Source organism: Numida meleagris, chromosome 4, assembly GCF_002078875.1.
Source record: "Numida meleagris isolate 19003 breed g44 Domestic line chromosome 4, NumMel1.0, whole genome shotgun sequence".
Taxonomy (NCBI): Eukaryota; Metazoa; Chordata; class Aves; order Galliformes; family Numididae; genus Numida; species Numida meleagris.
This window is the reverse complement of record NC_034412.1, coordinates 55,735,954-55,760,208: the sequence shown is the minus strand read 5'-3', so window position 1 is coordinate 55,760,208 and position 24,255 is coordinate 55,735,954. Positions and strand designations below refer to the sequence as shown.

Here is a 24,255-nt window from a genome sequence, read left to right as displayed (position 1 = left end):
GAAGACAGCAGCTGATTGGGATGAAAAATACGGCCTTGCTGCAGTTTGTATCTGATGTTGGGCAAGTTGTGCCAATTTTGCAGTTGTCCAGTGATGACACAGGTTGCATTTGCTAGGTGCCTCAGCAGGTATTTTGAGGCCTCACTGACAGCTGTGGAGGGCAGCCAGTTAGTGGATATGCAGATATGCTCTACCTAAACTGCTACAGGAATAGTAACAAGTTCTGTAGAGGATAAAACACAGGCATTTTTCTCTGGAGGCTGAAACGAGTGTGTAAATCTAATACTGCTACCAGTGTGCTTTGATAACGTAATTTTGCTAATGTGAAACAATGATTATGGGCCGGCTGGATGGTGTGTTCTCATGCTGTCAGAAAGCTGGCAAGAAAATGGATGTGTCAATATTCAAAGCAAGTTCTGTAACAGTGGACAGAAAAGCAAAAATGACTGTCAGGAAAAGAATTATATTAAGGGGAATTACTCTGTGCTCTGAGCGTGACAGAGAAAACAACTCTGATTTGTGATAGTAAGAAATGGCATATATAAAGGAAGACAATGTTGAAGTACTAGGAGTTGTCCTTGTAACCTTTGCTGATTTTTGACTTTATGATTCCAGCAAAAGTGGGGGAAATAACATTCTGTGCATTGAGTGCCTGTAAGGTATGAGCAAAACTCTTTCTACAAATAAAGCCTTTTGCCTGGAGCGTGTGATAATAAAAGTGGTAAGATGCACCCAGATACCTGCGACAGGTATTGCTACAAATTGTGATGTTGTTCTTTCTTCTTACAGACCTGCTTATAAATTGAAGGAGTATTTTTTTTCCTTTGCCCTTAATTGTTCTGTTTTTTAATTGATCTGTAGAGATTTGATGTGTTTGAGTCCATGTGTCAGGAGGGAGAAGGCTTTGCAGTAGCCGGTACATGAGCTTATTTTCCCTTCTCCCTGAACACGTCCAGGAAACCTTATTTTTATTATGGGAGGGTCACTCTGTGGCAACTACTTGCTCTGTTTATTGACAGAATATGCCAAAGTCCATCTCTCACGTTGAAATAAGCCTGAGGCTCAACCACAAAACCTTCCCACTGTTAATTTGGGGGAGAAGAAAGCCTGACTTTTATCGTCTTAGATATTATAGAATAGCAGTTGCGTGTAAGGTCAGTGCCCTTAAGGCACAGTGATACTTCCAAGTGAGGACTGCAACCTGTGGTCTGTTTGGAGGATGGGGAAATGTTTCAGTTTTCCTTTGAAGGAAAACTGATGGCTTTAGCCTTGATATCTTGAATGGATGAGTTCAAGATAAACTTGTACTAGAAACTGTCCTCATCTAGATGAGATGCGGCTGTGACTCTTATTTTGGAGGTCATTGCTACTGGCCAGAACAGGAAAAATTCCTCCTGCTCCCTCCCATCTTAGTGTTCTCTCAAACCTAAATATTCACCAGCCACTGCTGCCCAGAGTGAGATTTATAGACATAGTAATTTGCTGTTGAGAGTGTCATCATAGATTCTTCTCAGTAAAGCTATCTCTCATTAAGTTGACTGAAAATTAAGACTGCTAATGTTTCTTCCTTAAGCTGTTGCCGTAAGGTCTAATGTAGTATGTCGTTAGGAAAATTGAAGTATTATATCCATCAGTCTGAAAAATACATTGTGAAGAGACTTTATTTCTTTAAAATGCTTGGTGTTGAAAAAGGAAAACAACATCTCGCTAACATCTGAACCTCTGGGCTGTTGTGCCCAAAGGAGTGCAAAAGCATTAGCATGCATTTGGAGCCAGTAAATATTGTATTATTCAAAGTTCAGGCTTTCTGTGAGGCGTCTTACTGAGGAGATAAATGTTTACATCATTTTTTAAGAAAGTAGCAAAAAACCTGACAGAAGATGTATTTGATTTGCAGATTAAGGAAGTAGGCTTATTAAAATGATGCTGATTTATATACTTGCTGCTTCTCTGCAGATGAATTTGCCTGAAACTCCTGAGAAGGCACTACAGAAGGTATCAGTCCCACTGCTCAACCCTGGCAGTCATTACAGAAACACCTGCAGATTACCTCTGTTCAGCATGACAGTTGGCTGTGTTGCAGAAGCCACTATCCTGGCAGTTTCCAGCTGAGATCAGTGCCCTTTCTATATATTCTTATATTTGAGAGACATTGCATGGGCACCACATGTCTCATGTCCATAGGCTTGAAAAGAGCCCCTATTCCATGGATCTGTCAGTTCAAAGAAACGAAGTGGGTTGATGTGTGAATTGCTGGCTCAGATGGATGCAGGCAGCCTGAAGGGCTGGGAGTTGGAATGAGCTGTTGCAGCTTGCCTGCCCATCATGATCTGTCCTGTGATGATCAGGGGATTGTCACTTACGAAGGTGTCTCACATGCTATGGATTTTGCTGTAAACAGGGCAGACACAGGTCATGCCCTTCCTGGCTGTCAGAAGGGAGATGTTTTCAGCCATCTTTGGATTCCATGGGGTTGAAAAATTCCGTACGTGACAGGGAGACCCCAAGAGCAAAATCATATTGCTGGTCAAGGCATGTCAGCTCTGGCTAAATTTCTCTCATGCTGGGAGACAATTCAAATTTTGTACAAAACTAGCTGGTTGAGCTTTGTGCACAGAAGTGCAATGTATTAAGACCCATGTTGTTTACTGTGTGCGTATGTGGTGTGGGACTCCTCTGTAATAATGTCAGACTGGAACTGGACAGCCCAGGTCATGATAAAACACTTTGAAAAAACAACTGTAGAATTTGGCTGAGACTGCAGAGGTGATTAATAATATGTTGGACACTTTCCCCTGAGGTATTCTATCTGTTCTTCTGTTCCTTGTTTTGTTTTGTTTTGTTTTCTTTTTGAGAAAGGTTTGTCACCAAAGTTGAGTCTCCTGTAGCTTTTGTTGTTTTTTCTCTGGCATGGGTATCAATGTGCACATGTTAATATTTAGCACTTGAGTTCTCCATCAGTAAAACTGAGATGATGATTATTTCTACTTATTCCAAGTGTGATTCTGAAGAACTTTGTTAATTCAAATGTGCCTTGCAGAGGAAAAAAAAACAATGAAACTTTTATTTAAAGTGTATAGTGATGATTTTCAGCCTGTGGTCTCTGAATACATGGAGTTTTGTGAGATCTTTGTGCCCGCTTCATGAAAGGTAGCTGAGGAAAGGCAGGGTCTTATCAACTGGGTTAATTTCTCCTTAGGAGAGAGGCACCTCCAACTGTTGAACATGTTGGTATTTAGTTGTGAATGCACATGCTGGGATACGCCTTTTAAGTTGGTGATTATGTATCTTGTGTGTGTTTGCATGCATGAGAATTACTCTTTTCATTGCCTTTCGGAATATGTGGTGCAGAATCATTTTCATATTAATAAGGCTTGTGTGATTGTGTACATACTAGAGTAGAAATTTTGGACAGTGTGAAGCGTTACGTTGGTCATGGGCTGACGTAATAAAATAGGAGGCATTACTTTTGGAGCAGCCCTCATCTGATTCATAATTTGAGCATTCTAGCTCAGCTCTCTGGCTCTTATTAAGAATAGTGTAGCTCTTAGGCTGAGGAATGTGACCCTAGCTACAAAAAATCTTTGTGGAAGATTATATTCCATTTATTTAATATTATAGCGTTAACTATTGAGGACTTGATTTCACTCTAGTGTTGTAGTACACAGTTCTGAATAACAGTATCTGTTTATTTTTTATTTTTTTTCTTTGCACTGTTAGTATGCTTGGCATATTTCTCATTACTGGATTTTTTTTCTCTAGCTGTATTTACTTTCTTATTTGTCCACTGTCTGCATAACAAGTTTTTAAAACTCCCATAGAGTGGTGAAGGAATTGAATCCTTTACTATTATTAACAGGGCTTTGTGAGTTTGTGGGGCTTGCTGGGTCATGGTTTTTTTTTTTTAACCTTTGCAAGGAAATAGCTGTTGGTAACTTCTGCCATGTGCAAGTGATGTGTGTCGGCTGATAAATTTGGCCTAAAGAGGAGAATATGCTGTGGGTCTATGTAGCCTCCTAGCCTGACTCTGCAGGGAGTACTGAACAGTGGGGAAAAAATTGAAGGTGGTGGGAAGAAGAGGAGTATTGAACTTCCATGGTAGTTTGTAGCACCAGCCATCAAAGATGGGTTGTGTCTATGTGGGGGTCAGCAGAACAAGTCTGGCAGACAAAGAAACGGTTCTCATCCCCAACAACATGAACTTTGTTCCAAGCAGGGGTCTCTGTGGTGTCAATGAAGTGTGGATGGCAGCTCTAGTGAGCCTAGGGAAGGATGTGCTTGTGTCATGCTTCCTTTCACTGATGAGTGGCAAGGTGCTTCAGTCTTCTTACACTTCCTCTGCACTTTCTGTGTTGTGATAACATATTTTGTTGGACTGTGGCAGTATCACGAGAAAGTGTGGTGTTCCCTCGCTCTCATGTCCCAGTAGCATGACGTTCTTTTGCTTCCCACCACTGCAGTGGATACAGCACCATTTCCTGCCTGCACAGCTGGTTTTCCAAGACTCATCTTGAAGAGGAGTGCCCTGGTGCAAGGTGACTTGAGAGCTAGTTCTAGAGTTGGATGGCATCTCCTCTTACCTGAGAAGAACAACATTATGCTTTGCCCACTTGTGTCTTTCTCTGTCCTTGTCTTTCTTCTTTTCTCCATGTTGTTTGGCTAGTGGCTGCATGACCCTGTGTTGTCAAACTCTAGAGTATTTTGAAGATTGGAAAATTGGAAAATTGAAAATTGGAAACATATCCAGCTTATCCATCTGTAAATATACCATTATGAGGGTGGAAAGGGAAGATGTCATGATTTTCTCCAGGTCTGAAGCATGGCAAGGCAGTATCTTTTCTTTCCTGCGTTGCTTGCTTTAAAAATAAAATAAAAATAAAAATGAGGATTTCTCATGCACTGAGTCATGTAATCCTATCTGCTAGGAACTTTGCCTTATAACAGTAGAAACATAGGAATTGCAGCTCTTCTGAGATAATTTCATCCTGATTTGCTAAGGAAAAATTTATCTGAGACAGATGATTAAAAGCTTTTCCTAAAGTCCCCTGTGGGAAGGCTTAACTGTTGCTTAGAAGCTTCATCTGCTGTTACATCTGTAGAGTAGCAAAGTGCATTGTATTTTGTGATTTTTGACATAAAGCTAAAAGATTTTTTTTTAAACCAGTGTTCACAGATTATGTGAACCTTCCAAAAACCAACTACAAGGCAAAACTCCTTTTGCCGACTCTGTTTTGTCCTTGTGGGGCAAACAGGTATTTCTACTTATGTAGTAGATACAGTCAAATATACAAATGATGCTAACTGTTTATTTCTAAACAGTTCATGAAAGTAGAAAGCTTATTGCATCCAAAAGGGAACTGTCCTGCTCTGCATTTCTCTTTCCAGATTGCTGCTGTGTCAGAAATGGATGGACTCAATTTTGGGCTTCAGGATAACCTTAGCAACAATGTATCCTGCACTTCAGAAGTCTGCATGGAATCTATTTCGTATCTGGCATGACTTCTCTGATTCATGTCGATTTAAGGCAGGAATTAGTTGGCCTCCAAGTGTTTTAAAAAGGAGGGCAGCCGATGATGATAAATTAGACATTGTGATAAAGCACACTAAAATTTATTTATAGTTCCAGTACCTTCATTTTTCTTTCCTGAAAAAATCTTCTGTCTTTTCTACTTTATTTCATAGGATTGCTGTTTCTATGGATGTCAGTAGCAGAGTGCAATAAGGACAGTAAGGTCAGAGGCATACTGTTTCCCTGGAGGAAACTGGGATGTATTTTACAACCAGCTGGTAAGCAACATATATCCAGTCACAAGTCCAGTGTCCTGTGTCCCTTCCCTTGCGCTTGTACCAGGTGAAAATACATATATCACATATAATTCTTTGTAATTGCAGAAAAGAGGACAACACTATTCCCAAGGTGTCTTTGAACATTTTAGTGTACCATATCTGGTTACCCTTATTGACACCATGAGGTCTGACTAGCCTGGTCTACCATGGATCTTCCTCTAACACTTTGGAAAATCAGAGACAGAACAGTTCAAGTATTTTGTATTTCAGCAGTAATTGATCAGGGGCAATGCTTGAAGTCTGTGGTGATCGCTGCTCAAAATAATTCTTTTTAATTTTTGCTGCAAGTATGCAGCAAAACAAGCAAACACTGCTGTTTAAACTCCCCATTGGTCCACTTTAACAGTGTGTTACTGATGAAGCTTTACTGTCTTGTAAAGAATGTCTACACTTGAAAGTCTGCTCTAGTAAATATGGGAGCCTATTTAAACAGAGACATTATCTTAAGACTTCTTAGATAAAAACACATACCCTGCTTAGTTTTTCACTGCCTTGTGAATCTGAAATACCCAGACTACTTCCAGAGCTACTTTTTAACCTCTGATGAGGTGAATCAAGGTGGCAGAAAGATTCCCCTTTCCCAGTTCTGCAGTCTGAATTTAGGAAGTTGAGAGGTCAATTGTCAAGTTAAAATATCACAGATTAATTGGGTGTACTTTATTCATGGCCATTTAGTCCGTTGCTCGCACATACTTGTAAAAAGTGAAGGTAATAGTGTGTGTTATGCTTAGATTGAAACCTTTCTAGTTGCTAACAATTAAGCTGATTTGTTACTAAAGTGAAAGCTGGTCATGCTGCAGTTCTACACCGTTCCCTCACTTATAATTGGGGTCTTACCTAATGTTGTGCTAGCAAAACTTTGTGAAAGAATATGGCATTTTATTTCACAAAGAGGATCGTGGCATCTGTCTAATGGTACCCATTTACTCAAATGAGATTTTTTTGTTTCCAAGTCTGGCTGTAGTTGTAATGAAGAGTAGCAGAAGAGTCCCTAATTAAGCTCCTTCAGCCTGAGATGCTCTTTTTTGAGGATAAGGGTCAGCATGACATTTAAGACCACTGGAAACTTAAACACTCTGCGTACTCTGTTCAAGCTGCTTAATACTTTCTCATTCCGAGACAAACTGAGCTGCTGGCACTGCAAAGACCATGTCATGTTTGGGCAATTGTTTACTTCTTGCAGCTATTTACAGCCTGAAATGCAAGCCTATGTTTATCTTTTCTGTACTGTCTCAATGTGTTATTAAAAGCAAATTTAAAATGCATCATCTGTGTGGGGAAAACCTTATTTTTCCAGACAGGACTGAAGTTTGTTGAAAGTTTAGCCTTGTCAGCCTAGAATTTGGATTTGATAATCACTGGGGGGGGGGAATCAGTTTGTCAAATTTTGATGCTTTCATGCACCACTTCAGTCTTTGTTTTCTATTTAGAGTTCTCATCTGCTTGTAATGCAGAACTTAAATTTCTAAATTCAGCCCCACAGATCACTAAGACCATTACATGAATACTTGTTCTTTACTTTCAATCACAATAGCTTAATCTCCAAGCTGCTATTAGCTATATCTTAATTTCTCTTTGAGAAAACCAGATGATACAGGCAATTTGAAAAGGAGACCATAATTCTGTTTTGTGGAGTTAGTGCTGACAGATCAGCCTGTTTGTGCACCCTAAATAGTGCAGTATTCTCATAGGCTACAAGAAGACAAGTCAAATATGATTAGAGGAAACAGTATTAATTCACTGAAGGAAATTTTCTGACTTACAGATCAGTCACCGAATATCAGAGTTTTGCTTCAAGTCTTTCCACAGTTTTCTGATGGTTGTTTGGATTATTTTGAAAGTATGAATAGCTGGTTTCTTGTGCTAATTAGTATTTTAAAATTTTTGTCAAGTGGGAAAAGAGGGAAAACTTGGTTGTCATTGCAAGTATTTTTAAGATCATGAGATTGATAATGCAATCATGGACCAAGCTGATTTGAGGATATATTTTCTACTTAGTAACAGCTTCTGAATTTTTGTAATCTGCTTTTGAATTGTGTTAAAAGAAAAATACTATTTTCAGTGTCTTAAGGAAGCTATGTCAAAATATATACCTTCACAGAAACTGGCCAGGCCAAGCCACTTAGAGAACCATCTCAACTATCCCTAGAGACCATCATTCAAATCAGCATTTTTAATGTAATACCTCATTCTTTAAAAAAACAAACAAACAAACAAAAAAACCACAGTGAATTAGAGGAAATAATTGCTCAGCTCTAGGAACAAAGAATCTGTCAAAGAATAAATCTGTGGAGTTTGAGCTTACTTAAAGTATGAATACAAGCAAACAGTGTTTTTCATTTTTCCCCATTGTTCTGCCAATATCTTGGTAGATAAAGAAACTTTTCCAAACGTGGCTATGCTTTTTTTTTACCTGAGATGTTTTCTGTTCATGTTGATGCAGAAAATCAATTACAGTAAGCGAATGCAGTGCACTAGCATACTATTTATACATGGTAAGCATGGTAAAATCTTGATTTAGTTCAAGATAAAACATCTTACCCAAAACTTCCCACACTTCTTATTTTGTTAAAGACAGTAATTGCAAAGACTAAAATTTTTGTCTGTCAAAATCCTTTGGACCATCCAGCCTGTCTTACTGTGGAAGTACACAGTCTGCGTAACTTAATCATTCATATTTTAGCCTCAGTGGTATCTGAGCTGGACTGGACATGGCCTGGCAGCTGTAGAGAAGCAGCCTCTCTGGAGTGGTTGAAGTAGAGCAAACTTCTAAGACAATGTGTGATGCCGGGGAGCTGGAGGCAATCAGGTACTGGGTAAAATTCCCCACTGACTCTGCTCCCAGTGTGAGGCACTGGCTAGACAGGTAGGCCTTCTGTCAGCTCCTTGTAAAAGTAAGTATTTCAGTCATTGTTTTGGCTGAAAGTGTTAGTTAATCTGAGCCAAATTCTGCCACTGAAACTCATTACAGCTTGTGTCCACTAGTCATTACGGCCATAACAAAAATCAAAAGCAAGTAGGTTGCAAGGAAATGCTCTCAAAAAAATCTCCTTTTTCTCTTTATTTATATAATGAGGTTGCCATTTTGCTCTCCAGAAATGCACTGTGTTCTTGCTGCAATTGGTTTTCAGTTTGCTCAGCTGCAGTTCTTTAAACTACCTTAGGATGGTAAGTCATCTTGGGTGTGAGATGGGTTGCAGCTAAGAAAATGAATTGATGGCAGAGTACAGCAAGCGGGCTGCTCTATTTCTGATGATACCTTTCTCTCTGACAGCTATTTGGCAAAAGAAAGGAGAGGAAATGCTGACTGCTTTCTGTAATAGCTAGTACTAAATGATGTTTTCTAGAGGAGATGTCTGTATGCAGTTCTGTGCACACGTTTATTGCTTTTTGTCACAAGTATCCATGATTGTTGATGTGTAAGGTACTTCAATCTCAAGGTTTAAAACCAGCTTAATAGCGAAGGATTACTGAGATCTGGGACTAATAGCTCCAGCATTTTCTGAACAGCTTCCTCGCCACATACAGCTGTTTCTTCTTGCTATGTGACAGATGTGCAAGGGACAGGTGACACAGAATGAACTGACTGTTTTGGTGTGCAGAGCCAGCTTTACCACCTCCTTGCTGCTGAAAAAGACACAAAACATTGCAAAGAAATGAATTCATTACTATTTCAGTCCTCGACCGCTCAGGTGCCTGGATCGGTAGCTGTTGGGTCAGTGCCAGCTAAAGGCATGTGAAGGTGTCTGTTACTGTGTAGACCAGACTCTTTTCTTTTCTTGGTGGTGTGAATAGTTCTCAGACTTCCAAGAATCATTAGAGCCATAAAATAATAAGTAGTGTAAAAATGACTTGAAAAGCAAGAGAAAATAAAAGAAAATTAAAATACAGTTAGGACCAGGGTAAGACCTGAACAAAACCTGCAGCAGACGACTTCATTTAAGGGGTAGACTTGCTGGGTAAGTGTGTGCCATAGAGACAAAGCTGAGCTAATTCAGAGAACAATTTCCTGTAATGAGTTCAGAGTCTGTGCCTGGAGCCTGTTGCTCTCTGTCCCTTTGTAGCTGCTGCCTTCCCAACTCCAGCAGCCCGCAGCATTGCTTCTCCTTCAAAGAGCATTCTCGGGTATGCTCTCCTCTTCAAGCTACAGTGTGGCTCCTGCTCTACTTCTATGATGTGTAATGTAACCTTGTCAAGCAAGGTTATTCTCAATTAAGAAAGAGTTTCACCTCTTCGAAGACTCATTAATATGAATCTCTGTTACTTTACAAGGTAAAGCTTTAGTAGCAACCACTTAGTATTACCTTTAATTTGAAGACTGGAAATAATTTTTTCATTCTCAATTAGAGTATAGAAATGTTTACTGAAATTTTTCACTTTTTCTGAATTTCTCCTGACAGTTCTGTTCCTACCTGGTATGGGACCAGGATCCTAGCTTAACTCCCCATTGCCTTTGAATTTAGAGGTATTTCCTTATGTTGTCTGACCTCCTGCCTGAATTCCTACAGCTCCTGCCTTGTGGTTTACATTACGGTTGCCTTTGCTTTTCTTCTGTTTGCTTAGTACGTGTTATAGCAAGCCAATTTTAAGCCAGTCTGACTTTCTTTCCTTAAAAAGGACTCGAGTTTTTGGATAGTGAGTTCAGTATTAAGGTGACTATTATCCATTACTTTCCTGTTTTTCTTCTTGAAACATATATAATAAAAATTGTAGTATCTCTAGTCTGTGTCTAGATTTCAGTATATAAAGCTCATGGTTGTTTTGTCGTGTGCGTTTGGTGAGAAGTTCTTTAAGTGAAATATGGGTTAATTTGTATGGTAGTGTATAATGTACTGTGTATTTATTAGTAACCCTGTATTTCAGATGTAAGGCTTGCTGCTTTTTTGCTCTTTCTTTTTGAATGGCTTTGTCTGACTTACTGCTTGTACAGATCTATTTGTTCCAATGAACAAATGTCTGGTCTTGAGACAGCAAGCAAAATGAGTCAGAGCAGGTTTCAACAAATAGCTCATTAGTGTTTGGTTTTAGACCTACTCATAAAGCAACAGGATATAGCTGATGGTGTGTCCTGCTGAGCCTTTGCTTGTTGGCTGCTGAAATGAAGTGGCTGCAGAGATGACTAGTATTGGTTAATGCGTTTTACTTGCCGTCAGAGCTCAAATAACAAGACCTGTTTTGCATCTATGCAATGTTGTTTGCGTGCACGCACGTGAGATCCTCTTCTGGCAGGACAGTTGGATGTGAATTTGCGCATGTTATTAGGCTGGTAACTGACTACAATGAGTAACTATTTGTTATTTAGTTTTTAATAGGTTACATTCTCCTTCCAGCTACTCCATCTCAAAAAAGAGAACGTGCTAGGTTTTTAAAGCATAAATATCATGTATCGATTGTAAGGGAAAAGCTTAAATTTAACTTAAGACACAAGATTTTCCACTATGTTAGAGTAAATTCAAACAGTCTGTACAGCAAATAGAAATTTCCTTATCTTTTGTTAACTATTTTCTCACTGCTTCTTTCACTTGAATGTTATCTGGGATACCTAGGTGTTTCCTCCTAGATATTAGGAGGAAATTTTTCAGAGGATGATAGGGCTGTGGTATCAGCTGCCCAGAGAAACTGTGGATGCCCCATCCCTGGAGTTCATGGCCGGGTTTGATGGGACCCAGGCAGGCCTGATCCAGCCCTGTCCATGCCAAAGCCATTTTAAGGGAGTCTCCTGACTTAAAATTGTTTCATTTTAATGACCTGTTTCTTTGACTCTTCAGCAACAACGTTTACTTTTCTTGTCAGTGTAATTCTGCAAATTAGCATCCTTTTTTTTAAATGCGGCTTATTTTTTTTTGTGTTCTTATTGCATAAATTCTCTGTTTGCTTTGTGTGTGAGAGAGCAATAAAGACCTAAATGGAGCACTGAATTTCTTGCTAATATTTACAGGTTGTTTGCTAAGTGATTTTTGAATCATTTAATCATAAATGCCTGTTGACAGGTTCTGTTTGCTTTAAATGAGACAGAAAATGAAATATTCAATTTTTTGGAAGATGGCAAAATTATCCTTTAATTCTTAGCAGTGTAGTGGTGAGTTAATTGGTAATATTAACAGTACATCTATGACATCAATCATGAGAGGACCTCTTTTTACTAGTTATTCTGCAGATACCTACTGAGGAACAGCCCTTGCACCCAAAAGATTGCAATGGGAGGCAATAGAGAAATAGTGAAGAAAGTGCCAGAGATATAAAGCCCAAAGCAGCACATTGGCATTGTCCGTCTTGAGTGTGCAGAAGGAAACAGAAGTATTGAGAAATCCTTTGTTCATTTCTTCTCGGAAAAAAAACAAAGAAGCATTGAGTTCTTTAAGTTTTTTTCTGCCTTTTGGGTTTTGAGCTCTTAAGCATACATACGGAACTCAGTCTAGCTCTGGGACAAGTGCAAAGCAGAATGTTTTTATTAGGAGTCCAAGACGTATGGCATATTAAAGATTGAGGAATGACATGGCATATCAGGGGTGATGTGATATTTGAACTCTCATGAGTTTGTTGTCAGCCTGTCTGGTCTGTCCGTATCAAGTTATCACTTCAGTTGTGGGTTTGTTCACAAGTAACTTTTTTTTTCAGTCTGAATGCCCAGTAGCATGCTTGCTTGATATACTGAAAGTCCATGGTGTTATGGTGTAGCAGCCTCTTGTTACAGGTCCCTTTCAGGTTAGAAAGAGGAAAGCATCTGTCTTCTTGGAGCTGTTCCCGCTAAGGATTCAGCTTCAAAGCCGCAGAACTAAAACTTCAGACACATGTAATCTGCACTGGGAAACTGTTTCTGTGCTTCAGCAGCTTCAGTAAGGAGAAGCCAAGTGCATCTCAGAGTCTAGGCTAGTGTCTTAATGAGGTTTTTTTTCAGTAACAGATAAGAGGTTTCATCAGTTTTTCATCCCAGATTTAATTTTTTTCTTTCTATCCAGTGGAAGTAAGACATAGTGTGGTGTTCAGAACTTTCTGATGGTCTGCTGTCTAACATCTGTGTATGGAATGAGCCTCTGCAGATTTTTCCTCAACTTTTCTATTGTCAGACTAAACAGACAACTTCTCCCTCTCTGGAACACACCTGTCAAGCTGTGTTTTTTTTTTTTGGCTGCATGCTGACCCAAGTAGAACAAAACAGGTTTCTTCATCAGGGAGGCAGAATTCAGAGACACCTTCTAGGATCTTCAGTTCTAAACTGCTGCTGTTAAACACTGTGAGGAACAATCAAAGTACCCAGGATTTCTGGAAGAGTTTACTTTTTATGAGCAATTAGGTGAAAAGAAATTGACTCACCCAGTTTAGCCTCAAGTCATAAAGGAATTGCTGAACAATGACAGTGAGTTGAAGATGTCAGATTTCGATAAATTTGAAAGGACAGGATTTAATCTACGCTTATTTAGAGTACAGACAAATGCTGAATATCACTTTTATGACAAAGATTTAGACAGAAGAGGATACCAAGTGAGTATAAGTCCTCAAAAGAGAGCTGCAGGTGAGAATATCTAGGAGGAGAAGAGCAATTCGAGGCAGCTGACTTCAGTGGTAAAGAGGCAGCTCAGACCCAGAGGTCTGCAGTGATAGGACAATGGGTAATTGTCCTACTAATCACAGTAGTTTCTGAGGCCTGGAAGTCACTGCAGACAGCAATATCCTGAAGTATAGGGTGTGTGTTTGTAATATTTCAGCCTTAGACTCAGTATAGGAGAGATTTTTGCTAATAAGTGGCAAAAAAAAAAAAAATGGAGAGAGAGAGAAGAAAGCATTTCAATGCCTGCTGCAAGATGTAGGGCCTTCATTGTTGTAGTTTTACTTTCTATTCCTCTGTAGAGATGTCACCTGTGTGCTGCAATCTGTGCTTCTGTTTCTATAGCAAGTGAGGCTTCCTAAGCAAGTGTTTGCTGAGCGTTGTTTTCCGCTACCAAGAAAAAGCTTCACAAAGGACTGGAAATAATTTATCACCTGCAAATGTCCTGTTAGCTCCTTAAAGCCTGTAATTCTCCTTCCACATCTCCTCATGTTTTTCTTCTCTTTCACTGTGAAGCAGTAATAATGCTGCTGAACAGATAAGCAGGCATACATCAAACAAGTGGTAAAGAATATGAATTGCCATCTGTGGTGTCAGCTGATGTCTGATGCTCTGGCAGTCCCCTGTGCGACAGGCACTAATCACTCTATCAGCAAGATTCTCCCATCAGTCTGAGTACAGCTGTACTTCTAAGCTAAAGAAAAGCCATCAGTACCAACTTTGTGGGATTTTGTTTATTACTGCCTGTCTTCATGGAAGGCCCAGAGTACAGAATAGAAGACCATTTCTAATACAGCATGAAACATTTACATGTAAAAAACTGAAGAAAATAGCAAGGAATGCAGTCTGAGTCTTTGGCTGAGCTGTGGAGCCAGGGTGCTGAGAGCTTTGGAAGCACATGCCCAGGGAGATAATATATTCATTATTTCCTCTCTGGAAAAAAAAACCACACCCCTGAATGCTACTAAGGGGAAGATTAGAGAATTATTTCTGTGTGGCATCTCCTAGTCTAGTGTATGTGATTGAAGATATGATTTCTTATTAATCTAATAGCCAGAAATGATTGATAGCAGATGCTGGGTTCTGAATATCTGTAAGTATAGCAAAACTACTTTTCTGGAGGCTTTACTCAGTCCTCAGAAAAGGCAAGTCTTTAAGTTTTTTTTTTTTAAAGGTCTTTTGACCATGGCAGTCCCTGTCTGAAAGTCTGGAAGAGCCCTGTTGTTGAGCAACAATTTGGGAATGAGCCATGTGGAGGAGTCACAAGATGCTTGCTTTTCTGGTGAGCTCCCTGATCGGCCTGGCAATTGCAGAGCAGTCTATTTAAGAGGTGCAAACAGTTCAACTTGAGCAAATTTTTTAGGTAGAGTTTGCTATGTGACAGGAAGTCCTCAGTGTTCTTAATGGAATTGGGTACTTTAGATGTGATTTATTCTACAATAAACTGCCCTCTGACCTATGAAATTAGAAAGTAGCATTATTTTCTGAGTTAGTGGATTATGAAGAATCAGTTAAATTTGAACTAGCAAGTATGGTTCAGTCTTGCTTAGTTTTTACTTAATCTCCTACCAGTTCTTTATATGGATGCTGAGAAGCTGTCAGAGCAAAGTAAATAATTCTCAAAGATGGGAAGAAGTGTTACAGATGGACTACTTTTGAATCCTGAGTTCTTGAGATTCATCAATACTGCTTATAGTTTCTTATTTGAATGGGAAACTAAAAAGATTTAGGCAGGATCTGTTTTCTTTAAAAACATTTTTATTTGCATAGAGCATTGAAAAACTCACTTGTTGTCTAGCTGCCTTCACCTCCCTTTTTGCCCTAGTCTCTTTTTGAAGTCTTTCCTGACTTTTCTTCTTATTTTGTATCCAAACAGCATTTCATTGCATTTATGAGGGAGACTGCAGTGAGAGGCCCTATTACGTATTTGTCATTACTTCAGTTTTCTTGATGCTTTCAGCTTCACTTGTTGTGCATCTTTCATATTTTGAAGCTGTTTGTTTTGCCTTCTGTAAATATTAACATCTGCTGAATGCCTTCCCTCTGCAAGAACTTCTCTCCCGAAAACAATTCCCTCCTTTATGCTTAATGCCAGTCTCTTGGTGCTTGGTTACCTGCATTATCTTCTGCGTTATTCCCCGCCGTTCATTCTTCACTCTGTCTTCATTTTGCAGCTAATATCCCAACAGAAGTGAGTCACTACCAATAGGAGAGCTGTAATCTATCGGGTTAAAAAACACTGTCTTCTCTCATGGCAAACTGAGGCTCACCACAGTGTTCCTGCTCTCACCCACCAACGTTGGACATTAGAATCTAATGTAGTATCTGTGCATTTATTTAGATTTATCTCAGCTTTCTGCCTCTTATGCATCTGCACAAAAAAAAAAAACTTGCAAGATTTTCACGCATCTTAAAAGCTAAGATCTTTTTTTTTGATTGAAACTTTCCCCTGTATGGAACACATTTTTATTTATTTTTGTGGAGGAAGAAAAGCGTCTAATGTCACTCAAAGGGATGGAAGAGATGCAGGAGCTGTGGGATACCTGAGGATCCAAAAACCTTTTGTGATGGGGTTTTCAATGGAGAACAGGAGGATCAGTCATCCATATTTGATCTTTAAAAATCCAAGTCCAGATACAATGCTTTATATTAAAACAAAAAACCTGCAGAATCAAAGTTGTTACTGCAGCTTTCCCCACCCTGTTATTCCCTGAATGTTTTGCGTTTTTCCTGTAGCTCAAAAAGGTGCAAAGTTTGGAGCAATACAACTTGAAAACTTTTCAGTTTTGTTTGTCTTTGTAAATCTGAAAGGTACTCCAGTTTGCCTGCAGAAAGACTGCAGTTTGATAATGCCTCCTAATCACCAAGGAATGACCTTCCAGGTAAGTGGTTCCCAGAGACTCACAGGATAAGGCATGGTGATGCTCTCATCTTGTGGCAGATGTGCGAAGATCAGCCTTCATGCTAACTTGTGTGCCTCATAAAATTTGGGAACCTGAGTTGCTTCCAGAGTTGCTCTTCATATGTGCTGAACAGGTCCTAAAGGCATTCTCTCTCTCTACTATTAAGTTAGTCTTTTTAGGTGATCTAGACACCAAAAAAGAAACCATCCAGCAAACAAAAAAAAAACCAAAAACAAAATAAGGGAAAAAAAAAAGTACCGCAAAAGCCATTTTTTCATCCTTTGTTTCACAAGTTTTCACTTTATTTATTTTTCAAACTGCAAGAACAATTGATATCACAGAATTAACAAGAGGAGAACGACTAGAAAAGGGAATAAAAGATGTGACTAACAATGCTTGTTTTTGCCATTTGATAGGCAAATGGCATTCAGAATTACCAGGCAGAAGTACAGCTACATGGAAATCTGCAAACTGGTGAGTTAAGTTCAGATGCTTGGACTGTATTTCCAGTATTTAAGAGAGTAATCGACTGATAAATTCCAGGAACAAGCTTATGCTTCACCTGAAGCACCCAGAGTTGTAGTACCAAGAACCCATTGCTGAGCAGAGAAATACAGTATGTTAAATCATGAAGTGAGTTTATTGGATCAGTCAGGCTTTTAGTAGAGGTCTTTTATATAAATCTCATTTGCAGACGTATTGGTCTGTAGATACATTTATCTCTCGATGCAACAGTAAACTAAAATATCCAGACCAAATGATTCCCTTAGAATGCTGCGAGGGCTGGCTGCTCCCAGTGGAAGCTGAGGGGTGTTGCAGGGCAAGCTCCTTACCAGCCAGGGCCCATCCTGCTGCCCCAGCAAGGAAGTAGGGCTGGATGTGAAGCCAGGTTTAGCTGAGGGTCCAGACCATCAGACAAGTTTATGGTGATGAGTGAGGTCTGAGCTCAGGCAAGGAAGTCAACCTGCAGAGCAGGATTAGTGCCTGGACCACTGGGGCCTATGACCAGCCCCAGGTAAGGACTGTGAGGCAGTGGGAACTGTAGCTTCAGCAGGGGCCCATCACTGGAGCATCATTGTAAAAGCAGCTCCCAGTACGTGCTGTGACATTCCTGTAGTGCTGTCTGGAAGCCTCTCTCCGGAGTAGCCTGTGGGAAAGGATACATTCAGATTCATGGCTCAGAGCTGCCCTGAGTCCTGGCAGTCAAACCCCCAGGAGGGGGCATGTGCACAAAGCCCTCTTTGTTTCATGGTTCTCTCTTCTACCTGGCATAGTAGCCCAGCTGGATGCTACAAACAGGTGTGATACTTTTGTTGTCTGATATCAGAAGGAAATCGTAGGTGTTAGTAACAACTAGCCTTACATGCTGAGTTGTTACCATAAATGTTGTACAAACAACCCTGTTTTAGCCACTCTGAGAAACTCAGAAGCAAATGCATGCTTTCTCCATCAGTGTCATGTATAATTGTATCAGGGTATGTAGTCGTAGTCGTCTTTTTCCTCTTAATTCACAGTAAAGGGAAGGTAATCCCATTTTAATCAGGACCTTGCTCTAGTCCAGTTCAAGAGCAGTGAGTCATCACTGACTGCGGAGAGTTTGTCCTTGGTTTAAGCTGGTGATAGAGAAGGGTGAATTTTGCTTCTTCCTTGTGTCAAACACTTAGATATTATGCAAGTTGTGTATCTTTTTCTAAACAGAAACATCTTGACATTATTTCTTTCATTAGAAATACCTTACAGAGCTTGAATTCCACAACCTAGTAAATAAATTCTGTTGTATGTAAGTCTTTCAGAGAGTTCGTAACATGTTTCACTTCATCCTGTTGTTGTAAGACTCTTCAAGATCCTCCATCATCACATCCTGTTGGTTATTCATCCAATTTCCTTTCCTAACTGGCTTTCTCTCTGCCTTGACATTTTGACAAGCTTGATCCTGGGGTGTTTGGTAGTTGGCAGCTGGCAAAATGGCATTGCTTTGGCCTCGCTGGGAGTAGACCTCCTTGTGGATCATGTCCTTAGAGCAGAGCTGAAGTTTAAAGGCTGCCTGAAAGCCTCTGCGAAAGTTTTCATTAAAGAAGCCATAGATAATGGGGTTGACGCTGCTGTTGAAGAAAGCCAGCCAGTGTGCAAAAGGGTAGATATAAATGTTGATGATCTGTAGTTGGACATCTGTCAGGTTGGCATAGTCTGAGAGCATCATCAGAGTCCACAGTGGAAGCCAGGACAGGGTGAAAAGCAAAGCCACAATAATGAGCATTTTGATTACTTTTTGTTTCTTCTTAGACACACTGTGTCGCTGCTCCTGACTGTGCTTTCCCACTGTAGGCATTGCCGTGTTGAAGAGAGCAATGCCTATCCTAGCATACATAATAACAATGAGTGAAAGTGGGGCAAGATAAATGTTGGCAAACAGAACTGTTGTATAGATCTTTCTCATTCCTGGGTTAGGCCAGTCCTCCCGGCACCAATATACAGGGCGGGTTTCATTGCCATAGCCAAGGATTACTCTTATATGCTTCTCTTCTCGTACCTGCAGCATGACTGCTGAAGGACACATGATTGCGATGGCCAGAATCCAGATGACTGCTATAATGATGACAGCAGTTGAAGTGGTCAGCTTCTGTTTAAATGGATAAACGATGCATCGGAACCTGCAGCAAAGGCATTCAGGAATGTATGTGGAGAAGCCATTTAGAGAATGCTTAAAGAGGTAAACGTATACTTGTGTATATGTTTAAAATTGTGTATTGTTAAAATTGTATATATTGTTAAAATTGTGTATTTTTAAAGGTAGAGGTGGAATAATCTCATTCTGCATACACAAGTGGAGTTGCATGTAGTTGCTCCACTTAGGAACTGTGTTGAAGAAAACAATTTAGAAGAAAGTTATTGTAAGAAATTTCTTGAATATCATTTGTCTCTGTATCAACCTGCTGCTGCTTCAGTTAACTATGGCAGGCACCACTGCTTCTGCTCTCTAGCTTAATAACTAGGAAACTAACCAACTCTAGGCAGTCAGTACAGCCCAATTTTGTGATCTTTAAGAGATACTGGTGGAAGAGCAAATTGCTGTGGATGCACTCTTGAGCTGGCCATGTTTTAAGGAGCCAGCCTTATGATCTATATACATCTAATATGTTGCAGTATTGTGTGAATTAATCAATCTGCCTCAGTGTGGTCAGGTGGCATGAGGGAGATGAAAGTGACAGTTTATCATCTCTACATCATCTTACCTGTCTACAGCAATTGCAACCAGAGTGAAGATGGAGGCAGAGACAGAGATTCCTTGGATCATCCCACTCATCTTGCAAACCATGCTCCCAAATGGCCATCCTGGAAGGAAACGGGCAATTGAAATTTCTACCATCTCATTGCAGCACTATGATAATATGCCTAAGAGGAAATTTCTGTCCCAGAATGAATACTTTCTTTTTGTTTTGGTAAGCCACTGTGGGGATTAGGAAGGCAGAGGTTATGTAAATAAATGTACTGCCGGATGCCTAGGTGAATTTCTGATGTTCCAAAATGCAGCAAAGCAACCATTTATGGTTTAATGTAACATTGAAGTGAGATCTGTAGATAGGAAAGGATACTGACCACTGCAGATGATTGCTCTCTGCATGCAGCGCATAGTACCCACTTAGTGTTCCTGAACATATAACGTAGTACTGGGATAATCCCTTGTTAAAGATGCAGGATGTGGAAGTCAGCAAGGACAGGTCTAGTAAGAAGCTGGTTTAGAGGCTTGTTTTCCTCATCTGTGACTTCCACTGATTTGAAATGCCTACAGAACTCCCTCAGAAATAGTAGTGTGTAAATAGGGCTGTTGACCTCTTGCTTTATTAGGTGACTTCTGTGCACTGTCACCATATGCGCTGTGAAATGAACCTGAACAACTCCTGCCCAACGTGCAAGACGAGGGCTCCAACCCTCAGCTTTCTCACTGGAGTTTGGATTCTGTATGCCAGTGACAGAGGTTAAGAGTAGTGTATGTGGGTTACCATCACGTGCAGCCAACTCTCAGGCTCCCCAGGGAGGCTGGCATTGAGAAACACAGGTGAGTCCCCCTCAAGCTCTTTTTGCTGTGTGGTGTGAACCAGCGTACCTGCAATGATGTTGTCCAGGAGGGTGGTGGGCATGCAGAAGATTCCCACCAGTAAATCGCTGACAGCCAGGTTTAAGATGAAAAGATTTGTGACCGTTCGCATATGTTTGCTCCTCAGAACGGTATAGCAGACTACTCCGTTGCCAGCCATACAGAGCAGGAAGATGAGGAGGTAAGAGACAATGAAGACAGCTGCCACTGAAGGCTGATGGTGGTAGAAGTCCACGTAGGAGACATTGCCTTCTAAGTAGAGGTATGTGTATGTCCCATTATAACTCAGCAGATGATGCCAATCAAATGAAGAATTTGAGTCAGTTTCCTTACTCATGTTGTAATGTGCCTTAAAAGATATTTTTAAAAATAAGTCATTATAATGCAATTGAAATTGATTTGAAGAAGTGTGACTAGTTTGGTTGTGCAGTGTGCTGAAGTACATATGAGTACAAAGCTTGTGTGTACTCATCCCTCTAATGGCTTATTCTGCTCTCCTCCCCCACGCCCTAAAGTGGAAAAGCAATGAATATTATTAGTTTGATTCTACAACATAAGTGTATAGAAGTGACCAGTAAGACTGCTAAAGATTTTCTTGCTTCTGCAACCTCTGTAAATGTTCTTCCCTTCCCAAGTAAGAGGAAATCTAGACAGGATCTAAACAAATTTATTGTGATATGTCAAGTAAAGAAAGTAACAACCAAACCATTTATTTGGAGGGGGAAAACAATTAGAAATCTTGAGAAATCAATTTATTCAATGGCTTGAGCAAGCTAACTCTTAGGCAAACGTGAGGTTGCTGAGCCATTAAAAACAGTGATTAAGATAAAGCTTTCAGAAGGCATAAATCTTTGCCTAAATGTATCCAAATCCAATCGCATTTAACTGACAAGGAAATATTTGTGTACAACTGATATTAGACCATAATTGATTTTACCTTCCTATGTACAGTCTACATAGATCAGGAAAAAAGTCAGGAAATGTGGAAGAGCGCTGTGTTTAAAATGTGCTGAAGTACGAGATAGCTGGATGTATTTTCTAGCTCTTCTACTCATCTGTGTGATTTGGGGGAATTTGTACTTTCCATGTTGCGATTTTCTTGTTACGAAATGTGGGTAATACTTTTCCCACATTGCATGTTCACACTGTAAAGTAATTCATATTTTCTTAATTAGGTATTTGATTATAGCTGGGAAAATTGATAGGTTTTCTTTCAGAGTCTTTTTTTCAAGTTGAAACTTGCTTGATAATGATATAATCTATTTCAAACTGTAAGTATCTGTCATGGTTTTGTGATTTTTGGTTATTGGTATTCCACATCATAACATCATGTAGTGGATATACCTGGTTCTCAGAAGAGAAGGACTACTACAGTCCCCACGGCACTTTGCTCCTCTGTTACCATTTTCCAGCCGGAGGGAAAAGATAAAAGCTCACAGTATAAAAACTTGCAGATCACGAGACCTCGTCCCTTTTTCCGCCGTCTCTCGTCTTGGCAGCACCTCGCTCTCCAGCCGTCTTATCGTCGGTAGTAGAGTAAGGCCTACCTTGATTTTGGGACATTCTCTCTCTGTATTGGATTTATCAGCTTAAATTGTAATTATATTGTATTATAGTGTGTTGTTTTGCATTCCGATATTTTATTTAGTAAATTAGTTTGTTTCTCCTCAGATTGTTGCTGCTGTTCTTTGCTCTCAGGGCCATCTCCCTACCCTTTTCCCCTTTCCCCTTTTCCCGGGACGTGGGCCCTTGGGTCCCCCATCCCCTTTGTCACGGAATCGGGCCTAACGCCTGTAAACCGTTGACAGTATCCTATTCTGTGTTGTAGTAGTAAAACTTCCAGTTGTTGAAGGGTTTGTAGGTAAGGGATGCAGGACTTTTTACTAAGCTACCTTGATAAAGGTTGGAAAAACACTTTATCAGGAAAAGGATCTTTAATGCTTGAGCTTATTAACTTCCAAACATAATTCACTGAGCTTAACTTTGTAGGCTACAAGCTATTTTCTTGCCCCGTAAAACCTATAGCTATATATGACCCTGCACCAAAAAATCTAAATCAAAATTAACTATGGCACACTTTTATCATGTGCATTATACAGGGCATAGAAATTACGTCAGCCTCTGTAACAGGTCACATTGGCATCTTGATGTTTACAGTGGAGACCAGATAACTGGCAGGGAGCATTCAAATACATATTTCCATGTTCATTTTATCTGCCAGAGAGAGACTTTGAAACTTACATAAAAAGAATAGGAAAAAGATCGGATCTATCTGTCTGCTGATGGTTTTTGGATGGCGATAAATTAAAATGCATTGATGAGGTTGTGTGAGGGAAGGAAAGTGCTGGCTCAATCTCTTTACTTATGAAGTGAAACTAAGGGCTTTTTTTTGTGCAGCTGCAGTTTCAGTTATTTCCCCATATTCCTGGTGAAGGTGATTTCCTCTGCCTGTGACATAATGGTGGAAGGTATGATATTCTGTCATCCTGCATAAGTAGGGCAGCCATCTACCTAAGAAAAGGAGTACGAGGAAATGATGCCAAAAGAATGGATGTTTTTCTTCATTCTTCTTGCTGTTTTATCTAAAGACTTTCTAATCAGAGCTTCTGTCTCTGGCTGTTTTTCCCTGATACATTTACTCACATCTAGTTCTCAGGAAAGCACTGCAGTTATTCTACGTTTTACTTGTTAATGAAATTCAGTAATGTCAAAACCTTTGCTAGTGTTTTAATTCCCAGTAGTGTGGTAAAAATATATGTATATTCTGGTATGCTCCAGGTTTGTAACAAATACATATATTATGCAGCAGCTATACAGAGTTCGCAATGCATCTGTATTTTTACATATTCTGTATGTATTTTAACCAAACAGTGTACAAACTACCTGTAATGGCTGTGAATTCTTTTTGCTTGCCTTTATGCTGAAAAACTATATTTGTTGGTTTATTTTATTCAAAATATTTTCAAAATGATTGAAATACTTTAATTCAAATGTTTTATCTGCCAAGTGGTTTAAATAGACAGATGAGATTCAACTATTGCAGAAGGTGTTTTAGTGACAGCTTTATTATTCACTGAAGGATACAGGTACTGATGAAACTGCATACAAACACGATGAACAGTGAGAGCAGTATTCAAAAATAGACATTTGGCAATAGTAGCTTGTGCCATTCCTTTAATCACAGCTCTCGAGCTGTGATTTGTAAATCCCAGGAAATGCTTAATCACTAAAATCCCATCTAGTGCTTAGCATCTCTTCTGTTCCCTCTTGGCCTCTAACAAGAAAGTATTGCTCACTTGCCTCCTTTTTCCTTCCCAGCTTCTCAGGATAGTAAAGAGCAGAAGGCCAAGCTTTCCGTGCCCAGGAAGATAACGGTCTATATGAGAATCAGTGCTTATTGTGAGAGCTTCCCCCGCAGAGAAGGGAAAGGTCATGCTACTGCCCTCTTGATGTAGTTATTCTGGATGAGGAATGTAAAATCCCACCAGTTAGCCTGTAGCTCTAAATCATTTATAAGGCCGCCAATTGATGGGGTTAATCAAGTTAGAAATAGGAGTGTTCTTGAATTCAGCCATCTTTTTCTGATAGCTAGTGCTGAAAGCAAGTAGAAGAGCTTGGTTTAACACAGAAGAGGTGTAATAGTGAGGTGCAGAGCAGACAGAGCCAGTAATCTCACACTTGTTACATGTTTGGAGCAAACAAAGCAACAGATGAAGTTTCCCTAGACAGACTGCTGCATTTTAGATAGTAAATGGAACTGTGCAAGATAATAGGAGTTCTGGTCTGTGCAGATTAAGCACAAGATTAATGCTCCTCGTAGGTCTCACACCTAGCTTTGAAAATTTTAGCCAAGAATAGTAGTA

General features: G+C 39.8%; 2 protein-coding genes across 9 annotated transcripts in view; one reads left to right on the top strand and one right to left on the bottom strand.

Moving 5' to 3' along the window:
* Positions 18,107-20,729, bottom strand: NPFFR2 (neuropeptide FF receptor 2). Its single transcript, XM_021396773.1, has 3 exons — positions 20,402-20,729; positions 19,530-19,629; positions 18,107-18,947 (listed from the first exon to the last, which is right to left on the bottom strand). Exons 1-3 carry the CDS (start codon positions 20,727-20,729, stop codon positions 18,107-18,109), a joined length of 1,269 nt encoding a protein of 422 aa, XP_021252448.1.
* Positions 20,549-24,255, top strand: part of GC (GC, vitamin D binding protein) — a 52,753-nt gene continuing 49,046 nt past the window's right edge. For all 8 annotated transcript variants that reach the window (XR_002438627.1, XR_002438635.1, XR_002438630.1 and 5 more), the window contains exon 1: positions 20,549-20,654. The gene's annotated coding sequence lies outside the window, so the exon portion shown is untranslated. The remainder of the gene's footprint in view (positions 20,655-24,255) is intronic.

Excerpts from the sequence above, each read along its gene's own strand:
- NPFFR2 (XM_021396773.1), bottom strand. The coding sequence starts at position 20,729 with ATGAGTAAGGAAACTGACTCAAATTCTTCATTTGATTGGCATCATCTG. Across the intron at positions 19,630-20,401 it reads CCTGGACAACATCATTGCAG|GATGGCCATTTGGGAGCATG; the intron begins GTACGCTGGTTC and ends GTTTCCTTCCAG. Across the intron at positions 18,948-19,529 it reads GTTGCAATTGCTGTAGACAG|GTTCCGATGCATCGTTTATC; the intron begins GTAAGATGATGT and ends CCTTTGCTGCAG.